At 48.2% G+C, this 21,676-nt stretch overlaps 1 protein-coding gene across 42 annotated transcripts in view; it reads left to right on the top strand.

The window, feature by feature from the left end:
- The window catches only part of LOC123757502 (ensconsin), a 298,169-nt gene that overhangs the window by 82,560 nt on the left and 193,933 nt on the right, over positions 1–21,676 (top strand). For 37 of the 42 annotated variants that reach the window (XM_069327058.1, XM_069327051.1, XM_069327061.1 and 34 more), the window contains exon 2: positions 15,636–16,601. The exons of the other annotated variants lie outside the window; for them this stretch is intronic. In XM_069327058.1, the coding sequence (XP_069183159.1) occupies positions 16,181–16,601 (421 nt within the window). In that variant the 5' untranslated portion in view covers positions 15,636–16,180. The remainder of the gene's footprint in view (positions 1–15,635; positions 16,602–21,676) is intronic. 42 annotated transcript variants of the gene reach the window in all.

Here is a 21,676-nt window from a genome sequence, read left to right as displayed (position 1 = left end):
TAAACCTCGACCAGATATATATGAGCCTAGGTATATCCAGGTATACTCCAGCCTAGATCGTTGAGAGCACGAGGGCTTGTTATCTTCATTATTAAACCTTTTATCAAAATTGGCCAGAAGTTTTGGGCCCCTTAAGCTGGCCCCTTAAGTGCTACGTTTACCTGTTCCGCTTACCTGTTCCGTTTACCTGTCCCGTTTACCTGTTCCGTTTACCTGTTCCCTTAAGGTGTCCCGTTACGAGTGTGAAGACTGAAGCGGCCGGTGTATGTAACCATGTTAGTGATCTTGTTCATCATGTGTTGTGTGTGTAATGTACACAGTTGTTAAGGTTTTTGCCTTGTTAAATATCGTCGAGATAATCCCGTGGTGGTTGTTGTATGGTAGTGTGTGTGGTGTATGGTAGTGTGTGGTGGTGTGTGTGGTGGTGTATGGTAGTGTGTGGTGGTGTGTGTGGTAGTGTGTGGTGGTGTGTGTGGTGTATGGTAGTGTGTGGTGGTGTATGGTGTATGGTAGTGTGTGGTGGTGTGTGGTGGTGTATGGTAGTGTGTATGGTGGTGTGTGGTGGTGTAACGGGGAAGAGGATGAGCAGTCAAAGAGCATGTGCAATGGCACCGTCACGGCTTGTGCACCGTGTACCGTTCCTCTACGGTACCTCTCTCCGCCTCCCTCTATGGTGCTCCTTCACCACCACCACCTGGCGCCAGCATCACCACCACCTGGCGCCAGCATCACCACCACCTGACGCCAGCATCACCACCACCTGGCGCCAGCATCACCACCACCTGGCGCCAGCATCACCACCACCTGGCGCCAGCATCACCACCTGCTGATCATTAGCCACTCTGAAACTACCGTAAATCCAGGTTAATCCCCCTGACAAGATTGGCGTGGCGGCCTCATCTCCGGAGGTTGTTCCCACGCCTCGACCCACATCCTCACCACACACGTTTTCACTTGCACGACGGGTTGGTTCACTTTGCAACTTGCAAGTATCCGAGTTATATCAGTATCAGTTCCTCGTTGTAATTGTTGACGATGTTAATCGGTCGTAGATTGTCCTGTAGTGGGGCGTTGACAAGTTAAGGAAGTCTATTCCAGAGTTGTTATACGCAGTAGTGTACCGTGAGAGTTAGGTTCTGGTAGAGTAGGCCACCATGGCCTGCTCTACCGAAGCACAGGGGAATGGCACTCGAGGCGCAGTGAAGTTAACGACATCATCAAGAGGAGCCTCGCCACAGCTGGATGCCCAGCTGAAAGAGAGCCCCGTTGTCTAACGCCCCGTAACTTTGTTGCTCTTATTGGTCGCCCAGATGGTATCACAGTGAACACCTGGAAGAATGGCAAGCAGTTGGTATGGGACTCCACGTGCGTATCAACCCTGGCTAACACCTACATTGACTTCAGTGTTGCACAACCAGGTGGCGCTGCCACTCACAGGGAAGCAGTCAAATCCCCTAAGTGCAGAGAACTGGGTCACCACTACAATTTTGTCCCCATTGCTTCTGAGACACTCGGCGCTTGGGGTAAGAGTGCCACCAGTTTTTTGAAGGAACTGGGTTCTAGGCTTATTGAAACAACAAGAGACCCTAGAGCTGCCAGCTTCTTTTTCTAGCGTCTCAGCGTGGCGATACAGAGAGGAAATGCACACTGCGTTCAGGGTTCCTGCCCGCCATCTGAGGAGCTGGAGGAACTCGACAACTTATGATTATCATCTTTATATACCCTTATGTAACTCCTATTTTGTAACCAAGTATAAATAAAGCAAATATACATATATATATACAAAAGAATGGGGTGGTAAGGTGAAGAAAATATTAAAGTGTACAGTGAGAATCCACAAGGGCTTCTCAGAATACTCCTTATTTTCTTCTCCGAGGCTATGGGTCCCCGACTTGCACACCAGAGGTGGTATTCTCACAACTTTATATATTTGTGTGTGTATATATATATATATATATATATATATATATATATATATATATATATATATATATATATATATATATATATATATATATATATATATATATATATATATATATTGTGTGTGTGTGTGTTTTCATATATGGTGACATATTTGTGAGGGAACTTGGGCACGACCATACACACATTTAGGAAGAATGGAGTTTGGCCACACTTTTGTGCCCTCCATGTTTTTCTGCTCCTGGAAAATGGTGAGAGATAATCCTGAATTTTTTCCCTGGCGGAGGCTGCAACATTCTTGACTCATACGAACCGTTGCTCATCCTTAATTCCTTCCTTTTGAAGACGGTCTCATTTCTTTGCAATTTATTTAATTTGATTTCGGATAAGAATTCGATTTTCTCCAACGTGGAAGTGTGTTGCGTGGGAAAGTGTGAGGAAGTGTGGTAGAACAAGAGGCAGCCACTAGAGGCCCAGCTAGACTAATAGAGGGTCACGCTCAACAAAACAGACAGTTGGGCCCACTAGAGGGGATAACCCTCTAGATCTTCACGAATATTGACCAAGAGGTCAATATTCGGTACTCAGGTAGAGGTACTCAGGGGTCATAACAGCTTGGAGCCATGTAGTGGGGATGGGGGGGGGGGGGTAGCATACAACCATCTTGGTCATCACTTCTTACATTTAATATTAAATCTTAGCATGAATATTAAAATTAATTAAAAATGATGAAGAATACGAATTTTTAAGGGACCTCCTACACACTGTCTCCATATGTGCCTGGAGCCGTGTGGTGGGGGTGGGGGGGGGGCTAGAGCCATGGGGTGGGGGATGGGGGGTTGTGGTGGAGGGGGGGGGGGGTTTCCGTCGCGTGCCGCGGGTCAACGCTTAAACCACAATGATTTCTCAGCCACGGGCGAGGGGGGGGGGGGGAAATGTGTGTCAGAGGGGGAGTGAGGGGAAACATTGAGGGGGGGGGGGGAAGGGGTGAGGGGGTTAAGGTCGCCCTTCCCACCGCACTATTATATACGAAGCTTCCCCTCACATCCTCTTCCATCCATCACAGTCAACTTGACTATTCCTTCTCTCCGTCCCGATATTCCTGGAGGCTCCCATTTTTATATTATATACCAGGGGTCTGAGAGGTGAGTGGACAGCGCTTCGGATTCGTAGGCCTGAGGCTCCGGGTTCGATCCCCGGTGGAGGCAGAAACAAATGGGCAGAGTTTCTTTCACCTGATGCCTCTTCATCTAGCAGTAAATAGGTACCTGGGAGTTAAGACAGCTGCTACGGGCTGCTTCCTGGGGGTGTATAACAAAAAGGAGGCCTGGTCGAGGACCGGGCCGCGGGGCCGCTAAGCCCCGAAATCATCTCAAGATAACCCTTTACAACATAGGTTGTAAAACAATATAGATAAGTTGTCTTTACAACATAAATACAAAACCTTTTCCGGTGTGTCCAAATTCAATAGTAGCGATGTGTACTTTCTAACAGTCCAATCTGTCATATATGTACTATGGTCCTCATCGTTACTAGAAGTACTAACTTAACAGGAGGATGGGCTGAATATACACTCATCTAATTGCTCTCAGTTCGTCGGGCTTCCTGAGGTTGAGCTTTAGCGCCTTAGCCCCACCTGTCAAGTTTTTATTGATAGGTGTACAGGTTCCCAAACCTTTTGATCTTTGGTCTGTTCTGCATTTAAAGTGTATATCCAGCTCCTTGAAGCTGTGTATGGAGTCTACCTCCAGCTCCTTGAAGCTGTGTATGGAGTCTACCTCCAGCTCATTACCCCCCTCACCACCAGGTGAGGGGGGGGGGGGGTAATGGTGGAGGGGTGGTGAGAGTGCCAGCGTGAGGGAGTGCCGTCATGATTTGAGAACACCTGTGTTGAGATACACCTGTTGAGCTCTGCTACTCCTTCCTCACTCTCTCCCTCCCACACACCATCCCACATTGCCTACCTTCCTATATACCCTCTCTCTCGCTTACATCCTATAAGACCCCTCACCTCTCCTTCCTCCTATACCCCTCACCCCTCTCTCTTTGACTGAGAGCATCCTGGAGGTAGAAAGTAGGTGAATGGCGGTATTTGGGAGCTGGGGCTCGATCCCAGTTTATACGAGTGGATATAGTTAAGTACCCCCCCTTAACCACAACCCACCAGCTATGCAACACACACACATCTATGCAACACCTGGCTTCTCTGACATGTGTGTGTATAACATTGGGACATAGTGATCAATCATGTTATTGTTGCCAGGTTTCCGCCCTGACCTTTCACTTCTTGTGTGTCAGAGTTCAGTTTCTGTGCAGTAATAACTACAATGAAATAATGAGTTGTTGACAGTTATGATAATTAGATTAATTAACAGCCAAACAACCAATCAGAGCCGTATTAACGAAGACGCTGTGGTTTGTTAATTAGGAGGATTACCCTCTTAATTCTTCTCCCCAAGCTTGGCCTGGGTCCAGGCTTGACTGGCGATAACTCGATCCAACAGGCTGTTGTTGCTTGCAGCAGCTCGCAGGCCCACATATCCACTACAGCCTGGTTGGTCCGGTACTTCCAAATTGCCGTCTCATTCACCTAGTTGTGTGATATAGTGTCAATATCAGTCTCGCTCTAATGGTAAACTGTATTTGATTTCCCATGCAGGTCGGCGTTCAATCCCCGACCGTCCAAGTGGTTGGGCAAGATTCCTTACCCCCCCCCCCCGTCCCATCCCAAATCCTTATCCTGACCCCTTCCAAGGGATTTATAATCGTATTGGCGTGGCGCTTTCCCCTGATGCTTCCCGGTCCACTATATATCACCTTTCAAATTATAATTATTATTCACTTTCATTACTCACGTTATTCACTGTCATTACTCACATTATTCACTGTCATTACTCACGTTATGCCTCAAATGATCATTTAGACTGTTGTTAACCTGGTTAGTTCAGCCGTTGCTGTAGCCACTTGTGTAAGTTCTTGCGAGAACTGTTCCTGATTCTGAATTTGACAACTAATAATTTTTAACCGACATAAATAGTTTCTAAATCTAAAACTAATAGAGTAAATAAGTGTTGATATTACATGTTATGTTATTATTATGCCCTTCTCTTAGGTAAATAATTTACGGTAAATTGGTGTAAAATTAACTGGAGTATAAATGTACACACACATGTATGAATAAAACATTTGAATTTGTAATAAATTATTGAGGTGGTCTTAACCCTCCGGATGTTGATAGGCCGTAATAACCATCCAGAGATTGATAGGCCTTAAAGCCCTTCCAGAGGATGATAGGCCGTAATAACCATCCAGAGATTGATAGGCCTTAAAGCCCTTCCAGAGGATGATAGGCCGTAATCCCAACACCAAAACAAACTAATTATCCTGAGAGCCTTCTCTGCCTACCCCCCAGACTGGCCCTGCCTCAGTGGTCGTGAAAGGATACATGGCATTACTCTGGGAGCCCAGGCGTCTATCCTGGGACCCAAGCCTCTATCCTCTAATATTATTAGCCTGGTCCTCAGCCTCGGCGGTTCCTGTGACTATCATTCCTGTTGAGAAAGTTCCCCAGACGTGCCTCGGAGGTCCCTAGGCACTGTGGGCCCCAGGAGTGCGATACTTATGGCCCTCCTTCTTAAAGATAACGCTCGCCTCGGAGGTTTCTTACTGTTTAATGCAGCCTGCATTAGTGGGAGTGTCGCTGTGATGTTTTGTCTCTTTCCAAGCCTTGTGTGCTCATTTCCTTGGTCTTGTACCGTACCTGGAGCTTACCTGGAGAGGGTTTCAGGAGTTTTTCTGTTCCCCGAGACCGGCCCGGGGCTAGGCTCGATAAGGTCTTGCGACAGGGCAAGACCTTATCGAGGTCTTGCCTTGGTCTTGGTCCTCAGGACTGCACGTCAGATCTTGGGGTCCCGCCTGCACGCTATCGATTGTTTAATGGGATGACTTTCGACTTATTGTTTTAATATAAATATATTTGAAGCTGTGTATTAAGGCAACTTCGACTATCCCTTCCATTGTGGCAACTGCATCTACCCCCCCCCCTTCCATTGTGACAACTCCCATTACCTCTACCATTGAACAATTCCACTTGCACTCAACCCTTGTACTCTGAAGTACCCCGGCATCTCTATGACCCATTTTAATAGTTTTATGTTTTCCAATTTGGCCCCCTGCCTGAGCGTTATGCCCCCTCCATACCCCCCCACCCCACCCTCATGCCCCCCACCCCCTCATGCCCCCCCCCCCCACACTTAGCTCTAACTTTGACCTAACATAAACTAGCCCAGACCAAACCTGCTCCTAAGTTAGGCTATGTTACTTTTAGCTAGGTTAGGTTAAGTTGAATTTTTAATATCGTTTCTATATCTTTTTTTTTAAATGCATGTTTATTTTTTGTCTTTAATAAGTTCGTTTTTCTACTGTATTGTTTAGTTCCAGAATGGGCTGTTTAGTATGTACTTAGAGGCAAGGCACAGTCGTGAGGTGTTGATGACTGACAGGTGTCAGTCACCAGGTGTTGTGTTCCAGTTACCTGGACACTGTCAACTGGAAACCTGGTTCAGTGTTCATATTATAATTTAGTTCATTATAGAGGAGTTGAGCCACAGCTAGTGTCGCTCGGCCGGCAATTGATAAGTTTGATTAAAGCGTAGGAATTGTGGTGGTAGAGTGGATGGATGTGAGTGAGTGAGTGAGTGAGGGGGTTGGTGACTCATTCTGGTGAGAGTCAACACACAGCTTCACTATCTAGCCCCCCCCCCCTAACTTTCACTCCACGGGTGAGTAAAACACTGATCTACTGCCGTCACTCTTCAAGCCACAACACCACCAACGACTCCTTGTGAAAATGAAAGTAGCGTTTTAGATATTTCGCAGAATATTTTGAGTTTAGATGTAGGACAATTGTTGAAACTTTTGACACATAAGAAAGTTGCAAAAGATGGTTCGTTGCTTAGGCCGAGCGGAGGTTTTTGTTGCTTTGCAACGTTTCTAAGGCAGCGGTTTTTGCAAGTGTTGTCTTGTGCAACTGACAGACGCGTCAGTTGACGGGACATTAAGAATGGCGGGTTGAGAACATGTCAGGCGGCGACGTGATCATATTCACTGTTGTAAACACCTGTTTTTTTGGTGAAGGTTTCGCTTAAAGGGAATCAGGGTATTGAGTTTAGTTCACTGTGCTTCATTCAAGGTTGATACCCACTTTGACAGTCCTCTCACTCACTCGGCATTCACCACATTAGACAACTGGCGAATGGAAAGGCGGGGTCCAAGAGCTAACACCTCCACCCCCCCCCCCACACACAATGTATGTAATTTTCCTGTAATGTAACTATGACATACAAGTGTATATAGTGTCTTACCAGCAAGGCCAGCACCAGGCGGCAGCTGGTGACGCTCTGATGTATTGTCATTTATCCCATTTGTTTGTCATTACACACCTGACTCACTGGTGTGGCATGTGGCGCCACGTCAGGTGTGTCCCCGGGGGGGGGGACGTTTAAATGGTGATGTATATTGTGTTTTAATGATTTGTTGAATTGCTGGAGTTGGAAATGCTCCCACCTGCAGCAGCAGCAGCAGCGAGATGTTGACTTAACGTTGTAATAACCTTTGCAACTCGACATACCTTCAATGCCTCTGGTGTTCATATGGTGGAAGGCCGAGGTCATTCACCTTTCCAGTGTGCGTTTGTGCGTGCGAGTGTGCGTGCGTGCATGCGAGCGAGCGGGCGAGCACCACTACCCTAAGTAATGATGCTAACAATCCCGCTGGGGTTTAGGGCTCGGGCGTGGTTCAGAGCGGGGTTCATAATGACTGGTTCGCTGAATAGCGAGGTGTGGCGGAGTCGTGAACCTGTACCGAGGCTCCGGTTCTCCAGCCTGGCCACACTCCCGAGTCCACTCATCCATTTGTGCTGGCGGGGGGTCGAGCTTCGGCGCTTTGAACCCGCCTCTACGTTCAATTCCTTCCTGCTGGAGATGGATACTTGTTTCAGGAGATGGATGCTTGCTTCAGGAGATGGATGCTTGCTTCAAGAGATGGATGCTTGCTTCAAGAGATGGATGCTTGCTTCAAGAGATGGATGTTTGCTTCAAGAGATGGATGTTTGCTTCAAGAGATGGATGTTTGCTTCAAGAGATGGATGTTTGCTTAAAGAGATGGATGTTTGCTTCAAGAGATGGATGTTTGCTTCAAGAGATGGATGCTTGCTTTAAGAGATGGATGCTTGCTTCAAGAGATGGATGTTTGCTTCAAGAGATGGATGTTTGCTTCAAGAGATGGATGTTTGCTTCAAGAGATGGATGCCTGCTTCAGGAGATGGATGCCTGCTTCAGGAGATGGATGCCTGCTTCAGGAGATGGATGCCTGCTTCAGGAGATGGATGCCTGCTTCAGGAGATGGATGCCTGCTTCAGGAGATGGATGCCTGCTTCAGGAGATGGATGCCTGCTTCAGGAGATGGATGCCTGCTTCAAGAGATGGATGCCTGCTTCAGGAGATGGATGCCTGCTTCAGGAGATGGATGCCTGCTTCAAGAGATGGATGCCTGCTTCAAGAGATGGATGCCTGCTTCAGGAGATGGATGCCTGCTTCAGGAGATGGATGCCTGCTTCAAGAGATGGATGCTGGTTTCAGGAGATGACAGCGTGCCTCAAGGGATGGAGATATAATAGGATGTCAGGATGCTGTGTGAAGGGATAAGCGAGCGTCAGGATAAATACGCAGGATGAGTCATGTACTGTGTGCTGGTGGGGAACTTACCGTACTGTGTACTGACCTACAGTGAGTGTAGTCACGCCTCGAGCAGTAGAGGACGCTAGGAACAGCCTCAACCAGGCGCTGTCACACACAAATCCCAGAAAACGTTGAACTAACAATTGCAAGTCACGTAACAATTGCAAATTATATCCATCTTTTTTATGCTCTTCACTAGGGGAAATAAGTTGAAAACTCTCCAAAATAATTTAGAAATTGTATTTGATGCCTATATCAATGACAGAGGCAATGGGAATACAACTTGAGAGAGGTGAAAGTATAAGCCATTCAGGATGAGGTGAGATGTTACATAGTTCTGGTGATTTGCAGTCTTGTTCTGCAATCTCACTGGACGGATGGGGCATTACGTGTGCCGGGAGTGGACAGTTTTGAGTTTGTCAAAACTGAGCCACTCAGTTTTGAGTTTGTCAAAACTGAGCCACTCAGTTTTGACAGAGTGGCCGGTTTTGCAGATGGTCACGGGGGGATAGGGGTTGGGTGTGTTTAGCATGTAATACTTCGGGTATGTCTAATCTCCTATTGTCGTTGTATAGATTTTATTGTGTGTTGCTTGACGGGAATGTCTCGGGTGACCGTCTGGAGGTGTGGAGAAGTTGTGTGATTTTTATTAGAGCTTTGTGTATTATCATTGACTTGAAAGACATGTTTTTATAGTGTCGTGGGACAGGCAGCGTGGTTTTGTTGGAGACGGAGCAGGCCTGTCGTGGGTAGAGGGACTCTAAGCCGGAAAGAATGGTTGGTGATGGTCGTTATTGTGCCATAGTGTGACGCCATTGTGTGATGCTGATATTGACCAAGGTATGGAGGTACAGTTGACAAGAGGTGATGGCTGGGCAGGGAGATGCTCCTTATTCTTACTTGATCATTGTAACCCTGTTGACTCTGTCTGGTGTATGTGTACACAACTGTGTATAGTGACTGTGGCATACCATCCCTCCCCCCCGCTCTCTTCTCTCTCTGTCTCTCCCCCCCTCCCCCCCCCCCTACACCTGGTGGGTGTCACACACACTGGTGTAGGAACCTTACCAGCAGGGCTGGAGCGGAGGGGATGACTGCCCGCGGCACGAGAGTGGATGTTTTCAACAGTGTGGTGTCAACAGCAAGGTCACTTGACACTGGGGCGGGGCGCGTGGTTGGCTGGATCACCACAGTAGCCTCCCTGGCAGGCCACCAGCTGGGCTGTCAAGCAGGTTGGCTAACTGCCTGCCAGATCTCTTTGATATGAAGGTTAACAATGTTGCAGATTGATGCAGGAACAGGAGAATCGATGATGCGTGGCTTGTTCTTGTTAGCAATTGACTAGAAATATACGTTGCATTTGTCTACGGAATCGACCAATACGTTACAAATGCGGCGTATTAAAGCACCCTAATGTATGCTGTGCATCTGTCTTGGTAGGGCAGGTGGGTTGCCTGTCTTGGGACGTTTATGTAAAGGCTAAACAGTTGCATAAACCTACTCCCCAAGCCTCAGGCCGGGCTTGGGGAGTAGGTCTCCCACAACCCCCCCATCAAGCAGGTTGTATTTTGACGGAGTACCAACTGGGGAGTGGAGGAAGGGGGGTGAGTGGGGGAGCCATACCCACACTACCCACACCCTAGTACCCACAGTCACGGTGTGGCGCCTTACCAACGGAGTAGCTTGTGTTGTGGGTGGACTGGGGGAGGGGGTCGTGAGTGTGGGGGTGCAGGCTGTGGGGGGGTCGTGAGTGTGGGGGTGCAGGCTGTGGGGGGTCGTGAGTGTGGGGGTGCAGGCTGTGGGGGGGGGGTCGTGAGTGTGGGGGTGCAGGCTGTGGGAGAGTCGTGAGTGTGGGGGTGCAGGCTGTGGGGGGGTCGTGAGTGTGGGGGGTGCAGGCTGTGGGAGAGTCGTGAGTGTGGGGGTGCAGTCTGTGGGGGGGTCGTGAGTGTGGGGGGTGCAGGCTGGGTCTGACACCTACACATAGCTGAAGAATGACTCAGAGTAGAGGAGATACGCGCAGGGCCGTTCAAATTGCAATCCTCTCTTGCCGGCCCGAACACTTGTGCACAGGCTGCCAGCGTTCTTTGACCCATGCACACAATCCTGCTCATCTACCTATCTACCCCCTTTCTGTCCACATACATATCTACCCATCCTGCTCGTCTACCCACCATGCCTGACCTACATTAAACGGATAAACCTATCTCTTCATTCTGCCCATCAACACATCCTGCATATCTATCAATTATTCATCTACCCATCTACCCAGCCACCCCCATCTACCCATCTACCCAGCCACCCCCATCTACCCAGCCACCCCCATCTACCCAGTCATCCATCCTGCCCAGCTACCCGCAATATGGCCGAAGAAATAGAACGTGTATAGGAGAACCAAGACAACAAAAACATTGAGGTTGAGCCCCGGAAGGTTAGCCTCCTCCGTCTTGAGTCATCCCGGGTCCACATTGTACGGTGCAGGAGGAAGGCGGCTTTCTTCACAGTGCCTTGACAAAAACAGTGTTGCAACCATCGCCGCGAACTGTCGCCAATAAGTTGCAATTACATTGTCCGAAGTATGTGTGTGTGTGTGTGTGTGTGTGTGTGTGTGTGTGTGTGTGTGTGTGTGTGTGTGTGTGTGTGTGGATTTACTATTTGTATCTGCAGAATTAGCTCTTGGACCCCGCCTTTCTAACAAATTTATTTTTCCTCTATTATGTTTACTACATATATATGGGGGATATTGTTTGGAATGTAGATATATTGTTAAATATGTGGAGGATATTTTTTTTTAATATGTGGGGGGTATTGCTAGGTGCGTGTGAGATATTGTTTGGTGTGTAGGGAATATTGTGTCGTATCTGGAGGAGGCATATTGTTTGACGTGTTGGTGTAGAGAGAGCAGTCAGTGTTGGTGTAGAGAGAGCAGTCAGTGTTGGTGTAGAGAGAGCAGTTAGTGTTGGTGTAGAGAGAGCAGTTAGTGTTGGTGTAGAGAGAGCAGTTAGTGTTGGTGTAGAGAGAGCAGTCAGTGTTGGTGTACAGGAAGAAGACAGTAGCAAGAGGCAATTTCATCATTTCCTATTCTCGGATTCTTGCATCCGGTGTTTCGTTGCCGGTGGTGGGCTACCATCAGTGGTAGGCCGGTGGTACTCACCTAGTTGTACTAACCTTGTTCTGGTTGCGGGGGTTGAGCTCTGGCTCTTTGGTCGCGCCTCTCAACTGTCAATCAACTGGTGTACAGATTCCTGAGCCTGTTGGGCTCTTATCATATCTACATTTGAAACTGTGTATGGAGTCAGCCTCCATCACATCACTGCCTAATGCATTCCATCTGTTAACTACTCTGACACTGAAAAAGTTCTTTCTAACGTCCCTGTGGCTCATTTGGGGATTCAGTCTTCACCTATGTCCCTTGTTCGCGTACGACTCGTGTGAACTAGTTTATCCACCCTGTCAATTCCTCTGAGAATTTTGTAGGTAGTGATCATGTCTCCCTTTACTCTTCTGTCTTCCAGAGTTGTGAGGTGGATTTCACGCAGCATTTCCTCATAACTCATGCCTCTTAGTTCTGGTTCTAGCCTAGTGGCATACCTCTGAACCTGTTCCAGCTTCGTGTTGTGCTGGACAAGATACGGGTTCCATGCTGGGGCCGCATACTCCAGGACTGGTCTTACATATGTGGTATATAAGGTTCTGAATGATTCCTTACACAGGTTCCTGAGCTTGGTGGAGTGTGAGATGTTTTGTGATTAGAGAAACATCACTTGTTGCTGATTTTGTGACTGGTTCCCGGGGGGGGGGATCTGTGATTTGTTCCCGGGGAGGGGGTGATGCTGAGGAATGATGGTTGCCATGGTGATGACCTTCCAGCCTCAGGACTGAAGATCACTCCGTATTCTGGTTTCTTAGAGATGAGAGTATAGGCCTCCACACCTGTGTCTTAGTTCACAGAGGCTTCCACACCTGTGTCTTAGTTTAGAGAGGCTTCCACATCTGTTCACCTGTATCTAATGTTTTCCGAGATGTTCACACCTATATACAAGGGGATATGAGGACAAGGAGCTGTGACATAACTCCCTGTCTTACCCACTAAGGACAATCAACCTCCACATTTCACACGAGTCGCTGGGATTCAGAATAAGATCCGATCCTTCATAAAGAGGGGCATGGGGTCCAACCCCAAACCCCCCCCCCCCCTCCCCTATGACACTCTCCATACAGTCACAAGTTACCATACAAAGTTCCGGGTGGCCTCCACTCTCAGACAGACAGACATCTTATTTTATTGACATTAATAATGGTTTTTGGTGCTGCTTTTTATATATACATTGTGTGCAATTATGCTAGGATAGTTAAGGTAGTTATGGTTAGTTAAGTTTAGGTTTAGTTTAGATTTCGTTAGATTAAGTAGGTTAAGTTTGGTTAGATTAGTTAGGTAGTTAGGATTTGTTAGACAGGTTAGGCGTGTGCATATTTAAATTAGGTTAGTTTTAGTTAGATTAATTAGCATTGATTAGGTTAGTTGCGCCCTTATTAATGTCGATGGGGAGTCGACCTCCATGGACGCTCCAACTTTGTTAACTTGACAACCCAATTTTATACTTAATTTTCGTGTTAATATCACAAATCCAATTTTATCTCGACATGATGGAGGCCGGAATGTAATTCCAGAGAATTTCTCTGCAAAATGATAGACTAAATTAAGGTTTCATTACATGAAAGACTCTTCATAATGACTGCTGGGGTCGTGGAGTGACTGTGGGGCACAGCTGGGGTCGTGGAGTGACTGTGGGACACAGCTGGGGTCGTGGAGTGACTGTGGGACACAGCTGGGGTCGTGGAGTGACTGTGGGACACAGCTGGGGGTCGTGGAATGACTGTGGGACACAGCTGGGGTTGTGGAGTGATTGTGGGACACAGCTGGGGGTTGTGGAGTGACTGTGGGACACAGCTGGGGTCGTGGAGTGACTGTGGGACACAGCTGGGGTCGTGGAGTGACTGTGGGACACAGCTGGGGTCGTGGAGTGACTGTGGGACACAGCTGGGGGTCGTGGAGTTACTGTGGGACACAGCTGGGGGTCGTGGAGTGACTGTGGGACACAGCTGGGGGTTGTGGAGTGTCTGTGGGACACAGCTGGGGGTCGTGGAGTTACTGTGGGACACAGCTGGGGTCGTGGAGTGTCTGTGGGACACAGCTGGGGTCGTGGAGTGACTGTGGGACACAGCTGGGGTCGTGGAGTGACTGTGGGACACAGCTGGGGTCGTGGAGTGACTGTGGGACACAGCTGGGGTCTGATTATAATGTTGACTGGGGCAGGATTTACCTGTGTATAACAAAGTGAATGTAAAAGATGAGTGCAATGAGTGCAGACGAGCTGCTCAGAGTGCAGGGTGGGGTCTCTATGAGGGTCCCCTTGGCTTCGTATACATGTCCGATAACTGGATATCTGCGTGATATCCAAACATAAAGAGCAAATAGCTAAGTTATTGTGAGTCAATGTTTATAATACCGAGAAAAATATCTTATTTAAGGATAATTGGGCTGTATTCGTTGAAGTTGTAATTGGCACTGCTCTTACCCATAATGCTCTTGGGGGCAAGCATTGTGGCCCTGTGGTAGTGGTGCGGACAGTCGCATGCACGCTCCCATAAACATAGACAATATGGAGATTATCAGTAGCAAAAGACCGTTGGTGCTTGGAGATAGAGACGTTGAGAGAGAGCTGGTAACTTGAGCAACAGAGGCACGGGAGTGGGTGGCACTGTCTGCCTTACACGAGTCTTGGGGAACACATGTTGCATCTGCTCTACCCTACAGGTGCTCTATGCCTGCAGGTGGAGCTAGATGCTCTGTGCCAGCAGGTGGAGCTAGATGCTCTATGCCAGCAGGTGGAGCTAGATGCTCTATGCCTGCAGGTGGAGCTAGATGCTCTGTGCCAGCAGGTGGAGCTAGATGCTCTATGCCAGCAGGTGGAGCTAGATGCTCTATGCCTGCAGGTGCAGCTAGATGCTCTATGCCTGCAGGTGGAGCTAGATGCTCTATGCCTGCAGGTGCAGCTAGATGCTCTATGCCTGCAGGTGCAGCTAGATGCTCTATGCCTGCAGGTGGAGCTAGATGCTCTATGCCTGCAGGTGCAGCTAGATGCTCTATGCCTGCAGGTGGAGCTAGATGCTCTGTGCCAGCAGGTGGAGCTAGATGCTCTGTGCCAGCAGGTGGAGCTAGATGCTCTATGCCTGCAGGTGGAGCTAGATGCTCTATGCCTGCAGGTGGAGCTAGATGCTCTATGCCTGCAGGTGCAGCTAGATGCTCTATGCCAGCAGGTGGAGCTAGATGCTCTGTGCCAGCAGGTGGAGCTAGATGCTCTATGCCTGCAGGTGGAGCTAGATGCTCTATGCCTGCAGGTGCAGCTAGATGCTCTGTGCCAGCAGGTGGAGCTAGATGCTCTGTGCCTGCAGGTGGAGCTAGATGCTCTGTGCCAGCAGGTGGAGCTAGATGCTCTATGCCTGCAGGTGGAGCTAGATGCTCTATGCCTGCAGGTGGAGCTAGATGCTCTGTGCCAGCAGGTGGAGCTAGATGCTCTGTGCCTGCAGGTGGAGCTAGATGCTCTATGCCTGCAGGTGGAGCTAGATGCTCTATGCCTGCAGGAGGAGCTAGATGCTCTATGCCTGCAGGAGGCGGCATCACCTCTGCTCACTACCCACATTATTGAAGCAGCTTGTAGAAACACTCACCTGTGCTCACAATAGCAATGTGACGGGAGTGAGAATGTTGTTATAACATCTTCAGCCCTAGTTTACACAGTAATTACTGCTGCCTCGAACCATCGTGTTAAGTCTCGGGTCGTTTTTAGTTTCTTGTGGGGATCCAGACTCTTAAAGTTGTAATATGTTGTTAACTATCGTATTGTTCTGTTTTGAATTTGATTTTACTCTCGCACTGCTTTTTGTTTTGTTTACGAATAGAATTACATTTTTCAGGTTAGAAAAAAAACATTTATTGATATTGACTAATGTCAGTCCGGTTACAAACATTACATAATGCTGCCAAAAGCTAAATTTTGTCAGTGTTTATGAAAACTGGTGTTTACATTAAATGTGGCAAGTGTTGATTGAGATCGCCAGTGTGCGAGTGACAACAGCTGTATCTGGGAAGGTGGCCAACGTACAAGTGATGCTACAGCTGTATCTGGGAAGGTGGCCAACACACCACGAGCAACGCAGCAAGAGCTCTTGTGTTGGAAGGACCAACACACATTTCATCACCTCGTGTGTCCTGTAGGGGGCTACCTCCTTCACACCTCTCCTCTCTCAGGCTCGTAAATTACAAAGGTGGATTTATGGCTTGCTTTTTGAATTGCACAGTAACTAATGACTTAATGAGCTGTGTATGTGTGCGTAGATTGGATTGGAAATAACGCTGTAGTTAAAGTTTGAGTGACTTAGTGTAGACAAGTTAGCAAAGCTGGCCTAGTTGTTGAGGTGTTGAGAGAGAGAGAGGAGCCGGCGCGACCGTAGAGAGGGGCATGTCGCGATCGGCATCAGTGTCGGTGCCCCGGCGAGAGCTGTATGTGGTGCCGGAGAGGCGAGCATCGCTGGAGCTGGAGGACGCGCCTCGCCACCTCCACCTCGACCAGCCGCGGGAGTTCGAGTCGTGGCCCTGCGACTCTTTCTTCCTGCTTCCGGATGCCGTGCTGGCCATGGATGCCGGGGCGTTCCGTGCCGACCTCATGTCCCTGGACCCAGCACTCTCGGCCTCCCTGCCTGACTGGGACCTGCCGGGGCTCACAGGCCGCTCGGCCTCCCCCTCACAGGAGTTGGCCCACCACACCCACTCCCAGGGGTCCCACCTGGCCCACCACCGACCAGACCGCCGCTCTCTCACGCTGCTCGACCATCATCTCGGCCTCACCGTCCACACCGCGGGACACGGCACTGTCCTCATAGGTGAGTCCTTCAGCGTCCTCATAGGTGAGTCCTTCAGCGTCCTCATAGGTGAGTCCTTCAGCGTCTTCATAGGTGAGTCCTTCAGCGTCCTCATAGGTGAGTCCTTCAGCGTCTTCATAGGTGAGTCCTTCAGCGTCCTCATAGGTGAGTCCTTCAGCGTCCTCATAGGTGAGTCCTTCAGCGTCCTCATAGGTGAGTCCTTCAGCGTCCTCATAGGTGAGTCCTTCACCGTCTTCATAGGTGAGTCCTTCAGCGTCCTCATAGGTGAGTCCTTCAGCGTCCTCATAGGTGAGTCCTTCAGCGTCTTCATAGGTGAGTCCTTAAGCGTCCTCATAGGTGAGTCTCCTATTTCCATGTTTTACAAAAGTTCCTCGCTCGTAGGACAATTTTCAGTGAACTTGGAATTACAGCTCATTTAGACACACATCGTTTAGTTGGTATTTATTATACATGTGTTAACGCTACACACAGGCAGGCTGGGCGGCACCACTCGCCTGCCATAGAGGTGGTGGCGGCAGGTGAGATAACATGGGCGGCACAGCTTTACTGGAGCCTCGTTACTGCTGCCTTCTCCTCCTTCCTTGATGTTGGTGCTGCTGCCTTCTCCCTCCTTCCTTCCATTCATTCTATTACTGCTGCCATTTACCTCGCTCTCTGCTGTAATGGCTGCCCTTTCCTCCTGCCCTGCTGTTACTGCTGTCCTTCCCCCCCCCCCTCTCTGGTGTTACTGCTGCCTTCTCCATTGTTCCCATACCTGGACCATACCTGGAGAGGGTTCTGGGAGTAGTTCTACTCCCTGAGGCCAGGCTCGACTTGTGATCCCTCCATCTCTCAGTTTTCCACCTTTCCTGTCACACGTTCCTCCTCTGTCCTCGTCTTGTGTTCCTCCTGACCCTTGCAGCTCTCCATGGTGGAGATTACTTGTTAGCACCACCAAAACGGCAAATGAATACGAGTCGTGAATCATTCCATTTTGGTCAAACGATAAGAGACAGACTAAGGAATGTGTTCTGTGGTAAACACAAAGTAATATGACAAATATTTAATTGTTTTAGTATTAAATGATATTGCAATACGGTTTTTTTCTTGCAGGTAAGTTGAGGAGTGACGAGCACATCCGGGGCAATTTAGTGGAGTCTTAGTGAGTATTAATACCAAGTTCAGAACTATAATAAAATGAAAACTTAATTCATAAGTATTTGCTCTCTTGAACTTCCTTACCGGTGATCTCTTGTGCCTTGATTGTACCTGGATGGGGTTCTGGGAGTTCTTATACTCCCCAAGCCCACTTGTGATAACTTGGTCCAACAGGCTGTTGTTTGGAGCGACCCGCAGGCCCACATGTCCACCACAGCCCGGTTGGTCCGGCACTTCTTGCAGGAACTTACCCAATTACTTGTTGAAGACATCCACCTATGTTCCAGCAGTATTTATAATGCTTGTTGGGAAATATTGCAGGAACAGAGGTGGAACTCTTCTCAAAATAGTTAGATATCAAGAAATCAAGCAGGTATATGTTCATGAGTAGCAGTGACAGATCTGGGGCCAAATTCACGAAGCAGTTACGCAAAGTACTTACGAACGTGTACATCTTTCCTCAATCTTTGACGGCTTTGTTTACATTTATTAAACAGTTTACAAGCATGAAAACTTCCCAATCAACTGTTGTTATTGTTATAGACAGTCTCCTGATGCTTCGGAGCTCATTAACTGTTTAATAACTGTAAACAAAGCCGCCAAAGATTGAGAAAAGATGGACAGGTTCGTAAGTGCGTGCGTAACTGCTTCGTGAATCTGGCCTCTGTACTCTAGTGACCTCCGACCTCTCCCCCATCTTGAATACTGGGACGACCGTTTCCTTCCTTAAAGCTTTCCCGGAAATCTGTCACATCGAGTACTTTATAAACAAACTTTGTAAACGGGTGTTGTGGTGGGAGTAAGGGGGGAGGGACCCATGCTGATGTAATGACTTGGATAATGGCTTTGTTAATGGTATTAGCGTGTTGGGCTGGTTACAGGTAGCAGCAGCAGGAGGGGATGGGGGGTCAGCTCTTTATTGATTGGTTGCTGGTTTCATTCATGACACGCCCACACCCCCCCCTCACAAGCCTTTCATAGACCCCCCACCCTTCCTTTAGGCCCCGCCCCTCTGTCTAGGCTTGACCTATATATAGGTTTTTTCCTAGATTGTCAAAAAGACACTACTTCTCATGATGCCTGGTGTACAGAATGGAGTGTCAGGCAGGAATAACACTGAACTGGATAAGGGAGCACCTGAAGGACAGAAACCAGAGGGTCATAGTCAGAGAGTAAGTGTCGACCTGGAGGGATGTGACAAGTTGCCTCCCTCAGAGGTCGCTCCCAGGAACACTCATGTTCCCGTTTACATGAATGATCGTAAGTGTCAATGTTTACACGTCACGTAAAGGTAATGAGGAATGCAAAAACCGAGGAAGACTGCAGAATATAAAGAAAGAACTTAAGAAACTCCAGACGTAAGCAAACAAGTGGATGTTAGAATTCAACTCTAATAAAGGTAAGGTTATGTAGGTAGGAAAAGGAGAGAACAGACCAGAAGTATCTAAACCATAAAGGGAACGCTCCAAGAAACAGCCTTTTGGACTAAGTTCTCACGAGGCATGCCTGGACCGGGCTTGGGGAGTAGAACTCCCAGAACCCCATCAAGCAGGGATCCAGTAGGCACGGAATCCATATGGAGAGACAAATTGACGGAAAGACAGCAAATAAAATGGTGGAATTCATTGCTCTTAAAATGTATCGATACAAAAGAGCGGTTCATACCACTCAACAAGGAGGCGAATGAAAATGTGCAATGCAGGGAAGGTAAAGAAAGAACAAAAAATAACCCAGAAAAGTACAGAGAACTAGGAACAGGGGGAATCGAGAGGTATTTGAAGAAATCCAGAAGAGAATATACTCGAGTTAGGAGAGAAGCTGAGAGGCAATTTGAAACAGAGACGGGTATTGTTGACTGTAGTCACGAACTGAAATGCACTGAAAGGCAAGATTCGAGAAAGACTGGATATTAGAACAGTTAAATAGCAACGCAACGGGTACCACAAGAGTGGTAGGCGGGGCATGATGAGCTAGACCTCACTCCACCATAGTCACTGGTAGGGAAACACTGATACATAAGTACCACCACCACCAATATCACGACGACTACCATCTACCACCACCACCACCACCACCACCACCATGGTGGACACAGAGTACATATGACTTGTGAGGGAAGAGGGCGGCAGTCTTTGTGTGAGGTGACAACTTTTCCTGGCCAGTGCTCCTCTCTGTACCGGTGGCTGGCCTCTGTTGGCACAACACATATTGCTCTTTGTCTGTGTTTGCCCTCCTCTGCTTCCTCCTCCTCCTCCTCCTCCTGCTGCTGCTGCTGCACGCGTAAGTGACAAGTCTCTCTGTCTTCTGATCTCTCTCCCGGTCTCTTAGCCTTTGCCCTGCTCCATTCTTCCCGGCTCCTTATTCTTAAAGGGGCATCTTTAAATTCTTTATGTTCATCAGTTTTGTACGTTTTATTGAGTTGTACTTCGCATGGTGTTGTCTGGGGATTCTCTAACCTGTCTGGTATTTACCTTCACGGTATTGGACCTCTCGGCCACTGACACTGTTCCTGTTCCCAGTGGTCAGTGGCCTCAATCTTTCATGGTCATTGCTCTCAGTGTATCGTTGTCCGGTCACCTGTGTCTGTGCTCGCCTCAATACTTGTGGGTGTGTGGACGTTTCTCTTTGTGTGCCTCTATACTCCTCTATTGTGCTCGCAGGCGTTGAGCTTCAGCTCCTCCTCGGTCTTGTTTCTCAACCTCCTGGCAACTTTTTGCACAGGTACCCGTGATGGGTTTTGGGATCGGGCATATGAAGGGGTTTGCCAGGCGATGAGTCACAATAACGTGGCTGAAGTAGTTTGACCGGACCACACACTAGAAGGTGATGGGACGACGACGTTTCGGTCCGTGCTGGACCATTCTCAAGTCGATTGTGAGAATGCTCCAGGACGGACCGAAACGTCGTCGTCCCTTCACCTTCTAGTGTGTGGTCTGGTCAAACATATGAAGCTGTTTGTGGATTATGCCTCTACTGCTTCACTTTTTTTGTGCATATGATCTGTTCTCTACTGTCATACTGAGAACATTGTTATTAATCAGTCTTTCCTTCATTAGGGCACACGTTCCCCCCGTGTCCCTCCGTTCCTCTACCGCCCTTGCTAAAAACTGAAATTAGGTCCTCGTCTGCCATGTCTATATCCTTGAGAGTTTTGTATATCGTGATCATGTCTCCAGTTTCTTGCATCTCTCAGAGACGCGAGGTTTAACTCCTGTAGTCTTTCCTGGGAACTCTTACCTCTCAGCTCTGGAACTAGTCTGGTGTCATACCTCTGTTTTCCTCCATCTTTGTGTGTATTTAACAAGATAAGGACTTGATAATGTGGGCCCTATATTCCGTAAGACTGTTGATTTATGTACAGCCGTCTAAAATCACATTCACATTCTTGGGATAATGTGAGTAACATTTAGCTCACACTTTGAAAGTTTGACATGTGTTGGAAAAGCAGTGTAGTTTACCATTACTAGAGGAAGGGCACTATCAGGAGAAAGCGCCAAGCCATTATAGGTTTTTATAAACCCAAGACTATATTGGTTTACCGTTAGAGCAGCGCCATATTGCCTCACATTATGTCACAAATTTGGATAATGAGATGATTGTAAAGAAGTGATGTAATCTAGTCATACCGTGATTCTAACTCCTGGGACTTATCCAGGATCACAATCACCCCAAACTCCTAATTACGGAGGGATGGAGGTGGTAACCACTGTTAATACCTCCTTGATAACTGTCCCAACCACTTGGGCTGGACGGTAGAGCGACGGCCTGGCTTAATTGCAGGTCGGCGTTCAATTCCCCACCGTCCAAGTGGTTGAGGCACCATTCCTTTCCCCCCCTGTCCCATCCCAAATCCTTATCCTAACCCCTTCCAAGTGCTAAATAGTCGTTATGGCTTGGCGCCTTCTCCTTATAGTTTCCTTCCCCCCTTCCATGATAAC

The sequence above is a fragment of the Procambarus clarkii genome, chromosome 19, assembly GCF_040958095.1.
Source record: "Procambarus clarkii isolate CNS0578487 chromosome 19, FALCON_Pclarkii_2.0, whole genome shotgun sequence".
NCBI classification, from domain to species: domain Eukaryota; kingdom Metazoa; phylum Arthropoda; class Malacostraca; order Decapoda; family Cambaridae; genus Procambarus; species Procambarus clarkii.
This window is presented reverse-complemented; position numbering and strand designations above follow the sequence as displayed.